The 5,897-nt window shown below is 39.4% G+C and overlaps 1 protein-coding gene across 1 annotated transcript; it reads left to right on the forward strand.

Moving 5' to 3' along the window:
* The first annotated feature begins 3,941 nt into the window (after nucleotides 1-3,941).
* On the forward strand, nucleotides 3,942-5,650 carry bhlhe23 (basic helix-loop-helix family, member e23). Its single transcript, XM_008413932.3, has one exon. It carries the CDS (start codon nucleotides 4,345-4,347, stop codon nucleotides 5,026-5,028), a length of 684 nt encoding a protein of 227 aa, XP_008412154.1. The 5' UTR covers nucleotides 3,942-4,344; the 3' UTR covers nucleotides 5,029-5,650.
* Nucleotides 5,651-5,897: the final 247 nt, after the last annotated feature.

Here is a 5,897-nt window from a genome sequence, read left to right on the forward strand (position 1 = left end):
GTGATTTTTTTGTCAAATAAAAGTATGTTTCATAACTTTTTCTCCATTAATGTTGTTTGAGAGTCGTGTTTAGTGTGTGACATATTATTAACTCAAAGGTATAAAAGGTTTTAACATTAAGTACCAAGTAACTAACTGCTGCTCAATTACAGATATGTTGTACATTTTGTTGGACAGACATTTTTAATTCTTAAACTTTTCTGCCACCTTCTGGACAGTCACAGAAATGGACTTTCAAAAAGACATGGTTCAAAAATCTTGTGCAAAAAAAAACATCCATTGATTTCACTTTCTAACATCTTGTCATGCATTGAGTTTAGGTTCCGTCATTCTGGAGAATTTGATGACTGCTTTCAGTTGATTGTGAAATATTACCATATGCAGAATGTTTTGTTTATTTGCTTGTTTGTTTGCTTGTTTCTTTTGCCTCATTTCACTTTTCGCCTTAGTTTTATATATTATTGTTGCCTTTCTTTTACCCGTGGCCCCCATTTCCTTCCTGTTTCCACTTCACTTGTATTTCTCTTAAAGTAAGAACAATGAGCACAGGTAAGAACATCACTTACTGGCATGAGTGTTGTGTTCACTTTGAGCTTTCTGAGTGTCTTTGGAAACTATAATATGACTTTTTGTCTTGCCTTTTGCATAATGTCTGCGTAGGACTTGCTTGTCATGAGAGACTCATCATTTTTACCTTTTGTTCTGGGGTTGTTATGCACCACATACACTGTGAGTCACACAACACAGAATCTGCTAGTTCATGAAGGATTAGCTAGCTGGACATTCCCATGCTGTACTTGCATTTTATTGTTTCAATAGATGAAAATGGCAGCTTCAGACATATGAAAATTGCACCCCAGGCCGAACCAGGCTTTTTGAGGTCTCCATTTCTCTTCCAGGTGTCTTGCTTGATTTTTGCTGATATATTTTTCAATGATGTCATACAAAAAAAGCTGTGTTTGAGGGTTTGCGTTCACAGTTGTTCCTCCATTTAACTCAAATGTTGTTGATAAAAAGCTTACAAAGCAAAGGCATCGTCATATTTGCTTTCTCAAATTTTTTAAACATATAGTAATCATTTTGCTTCTGAATTTAAATAAAGTGCTTTCAAAAACCACATGTTTTTTTCCTCTCTCTTGTTACACTAAGATATAGAAAATAGAAATAATGTTAGTAATCCCAAAAGACCTAAAACAGAAACATTTAGTTTAATTTAAAGTCATATAGTGAGAAGATAATGACTGGATTAGAGGAAATCCACAGTGAATCCAAACAACCAATCCTTGTTTTTTGAAGATGCATGTGCGTAATGGAGGAAATAAAATAAACGCAAGGTGGTAAACAGTTTGACGGTCGCCACTGAGTGTCCGCCAAGACACAAAACAGAAGTTTAGAGTCATTTTGACTCATTTTGTCAATAAAAAATTGGAACCTTTATAGAGGTTTTGTATGTGGTTGGTCATTGGTCAAGAAAAACTATCTCAAAACTGGTTTCAAGCAGCCACACCGTTATTTGCTGGCCATGCTTTAGTTCTCTACTCTTTTTCACCAATAGGTGGCGCCTCTGGCTCATACATTTAAAACTGACTAGTCAACTAATAAAATAGTCTAATTAAAAGTCTTTAAGTCTAATTTCCGTTGAAGCCATTTTAACAATTTGTATCATACTTTCATTCTAGAAAACATTAAATTAAAACTCAAATAAAATATTATTTAAGTTCATGATCTGAGAGGTCTTACTCCTTGGATGTCGTCTTTTCAGGTGTAATTAGTAATTACCTGTCAGTCTTTGCTTCCACTTCTGAAACTCTTTGCTTTCAGGAGGTAAGTAATGTGTTTTAAATCTTGAAGATCTCTCTGTCACACGTAGAATAGTATGTAATAATATGTGAGGGACTAATGTATTTATAACTGTATGCACTACCTACAATACAAACTTGTTTACTAATAAATGACATTTTCATAAATAAAACTAGAAGGAAAACCAAGACAGCTGTACAGCAACACTTTCTGTTCAGGTCAGGTTATTTTTCCACAGGGAAACTTCACAACAAAGTAACAAATGGAGACAATTACAACCAAAGCAAAATCATATCAAATCCAGTTGGTTCCAAATTTAGCTTCATTTCAGTTCAGTCCAATCATTTTTGAAATACTCTGATCTAAGTCTAATTCTATCCCAATTTTATTACTGTACATCTAAATCTCATTGATTTTAGTTATTCACACAAGCCAAGCTGATTGCATTAAGTTGCTGACTTTGCAGAAATCCTTCATCATCATCACCTCGTTATGTTAAGGTAGCTTGTAAGACTCAAAATGAAACATTTAAAAGGGAATTGATCTAAGTAAATTTTTCCATACTTATCCAGACTTTGACACAACACAAATCAAACTTCATAGTTTTACAGACTTTCCAGATTCAGTAGCGACATGGACGACATAGATTTCAATTCAGATAAATAGGCAGATATGACTCAAAATGTAACGCTTCATCCGGGACACTAGGTGGCGTCCTTGGTTTCACTTTGAAATTACACCTTTGACTGGAGGACACCTGTTTCTCTAACGCAGCAAATATTTATTTTATGTTCATTACAAACTTAGCAAACCTATAAATGGGATACATTTTTCCTGTTAAAGTTGTTTTATATTAGAAGAAAATAGTAATTTCTTATTTTTCTTTTTTTTCTTTTTTTTTACATTTTAAAGAAAATGCTTGCAGTGACACCACTTCTAATAAACATTATTAATGTGAATACTATGATGCTGTGAAAAACATGAGAAAATGTTTTTGTTATTATGCCATTGTATGTATCTGAGTATAATAATAAATTTCCCTTGTTCCTGCTGTAGGGCATGTCAGTTGCTAGATTTAAAAATTAGATTAGTTATTTTCAATCTTGAAGCTGTGGCGCTCTCATTTATCCCTTGCTAAGTTTTTTTTTCCTCATTATTCTAAAGGAGGCTTATTCATTATAGTGGCAGGTCTTTTCTTGTAGTTGTGCCCACATAGACAAAAATAAGTTTTAAGTAGGTCTGGCCAAGTTTGTGGGGGAATACCATAAGCAATCACAAAGTGGGTTTAAACAGGGACATCTTAATAATTTAGGAAGCATAACTGACCGACAGCAGCGGAGGCCAAGGCTCCTCAAATCAACACTAACTGTGGAAACTTCACACTGGAAGGCATCTAGTATTTGATGCCTTTTTAATCTGCCAGATATTGACTTCCAAACAAAATGCAAAATTCACCTGGAACTAGCAACAAATCGCTTCTTATTCTCCCTGTCCCCATGTATCTCTGATATCACTTGACAGTAGTTTAACAGGAGAAATTATAGCCAAAGTCCTGTTCTCCCTCCAAATTCCTGAACGAATTTTACTTCATAATCTTGCATCTTTTTCAACCACACTTCTTCCTTCCTCTCAACTTTCACCTAATATGCATGAACACAGCCCTCTGTTAAAAGCTACTTTCTTTAGCATTTGTTGCTTCCCCTCTATGTGGAGTGATGTCTGCAGTTTCCCACATGATAGTGTGAGGCATAATATGACATTTTTGTATTAAAGATCGGCTTTCATTTTGTCTTGTGCGATGTTTTGTTTTTCTGAAAATTAGTCTTGGATTTGCATTAGCTGCAAGTCATAATCATCCATATTAACAGAAAAAAAAAAACCATGAAACATATCAACAATGTGTGTTGGAGATCCATACATTGTACGTGTTCCCGTTTATAAACTGATTTTAAAAAATGAACTTGGAAATGATATTCTAAATTACCAAGACGCAGCTGTAAAACACAGCAGCCAGACGGACCTGGTAGCCGCGTCAGGTTGCAGTTTCTGTTTTAAAAGTGGAAACTGGGAGCAGACCCACGCTCCTTCCGAGTTAATTAAAACGCCCCCCTGATTGGACGGACAGACAATCCCGGCGGGCCGCCTGCTCGTACTAACTTGTGAGCGGGACGGAGTGCCAGTCACAATCTGCTAGAGGCGAGGGAGGGCAAGAAAGACCACTGCAGCTACAAAGGCGAGAGGAGCGCAGTTAGGGAAGTGTTGTTAAACGTGGGCTATGCGCGCAACAAGGGGGGAGCGCAGAGCACAGAGGAGGTGAACGCATGTACAGGCTCAGCTTCACACTCACAGCCTCCTTCCTGAAGAGACACAGCGCTGAGAGGGGAAAGGAGTGAGGGAAAACTCAAGAGAACAACACAGCAACTCTTGGACAAAAGTGCGCCACAGCCGTCAAGAGAGAAGTTTGGATAAAGCGGTCCAAGGAAGACTTTTTCCTGGTCAGAACCTGCTTTGGAAGAGAGAGAGAGTGAGAGAGAGAGAAAGAAAATGAATGTCAGCGATGAGAATCTGCTCAAGTCCATCAGCAACGACGCGCTTCTCGACCTGACGCAGCGCTACGGGCAGTCAGCCTTCGGGTTTGGCGCTGGCCACGGTGCTGGAAGTCCTGGCAGGTACCCGCTCACGCCGGCCGCCGACTTCCTCTCCGGACAGACAGGGAAGTCCAACGAGAGCGGCGGGGAGCACACGAGCGACGACGAGGACGGCTTTGACTCGCTGGAGTCCCGGAAGAGGGGCTCCTCGTTTGGGGACGACAAGTCCGGCGGGCCCCTGGCCAAAAAGTCCAAAGAGCAACGGTCCCTGCGGCTCAGTATCAACGCCCGGGAGAGGAGGAGGATGCACGACCTGAACGACGCGCTGGACGGCCTGCGCGCCGTCATCCCGTACGCCCACAGCCCCTCGGTGAGAAAACTCTCCAAAATAGCCACTCTCCTCTTGGCCAAGAACTACATCCTCATGCAGGCTCAGGCTCTGGAGGAGATGAGGCGGCTGGTGGCGTATCTGAACCAGGGACAGACCATAACCTCACCGATCCCCACCGCCCTGGCGCCCTTTGGACAGGCAGCCGTCTACCCCTTCTCGGGCTCCGCACTCGCCACCTGTGCCGAAAAGTGCACCACTTACTCCGGGGCACCGTCGACTCTCTTCAAACACTGTAACGACAAGCCTTGATTTGATTTACGCTCTTTTTCCTGAACTTTTACCTGTGCTGCGCCCATGTCAGTCTCTGTCCCACTCTAGTTAATTTAACACATAATTCTGTGGAAATTAAAACGGTTTTAGTCTAATGCGTAATGGTAAGATATGGTTAAGTAATCATACTTCAAAAATGCTCTGTAGAAATTAAATTGTTCGGGCCTTCCTGTCACTGTGGCTTGCATGTCTCACATCAACTACAGGCCATATCCAAAATATGAACTTAAATTCTGCGAAGTTTCTGTTATCATTTGCAATCTATGCAACATTCAGTAATGACAAGAAAAAAATAAACGCGACCATTTTCAACTTTTAGATTTGATCCTAATTAACTATATGAAAACAATCTGATGTTATATTTTCTGATACAGTGTGTTTGTTTTTATTTCAACTTATTGCACATCTCACATGATTGTATTGTACAACTTTGAATAATCTTCAAAGCCCGGTTATTATAATAATAATAATAATAACAATAATAATAATGGTTATATAACTGCAGCCTATAAACCGAAGAAGCATTCTGGTTGTGTTACAACATGGATTTCATATATTGTTTATAGTATGTCTTTATAATTAAAACATATCTATGCTCGGGGCCGGTTTGCGTCATCATTTCACAGGTTTAAAGATGGCAAATAAAGCTCGGAAATGTCAATATGACAAATAGGAAAATTTGAGATATCGCATTGATCATTTAAAATTTACAAATTTGGATAGGGTTTTGCAAATGCACGGTTCTTTGAAAACTCCTTTAGATAGAAATTGGCAACTATCATCCGGGATGAGGAGCCTGTCTGAACGAGCTCAGTGGGACTGGTGGGGCCTGTTAGGCTTGCAGTGGG

This window comes from Poecilia reticulata, chromosome 7, assembly GCF_904066995.2.
Source record: "Poecilia reticulata chromosome 7, P_reticulata-male-v2, whole genome shotgun sequence".
Lineage (NCBI taxonomy): Eukaryota > Metazoa > Chordata > Actinopteri > Cyprinodontiformes > Poeciliidae > Poecilia > Poecilia reticulata.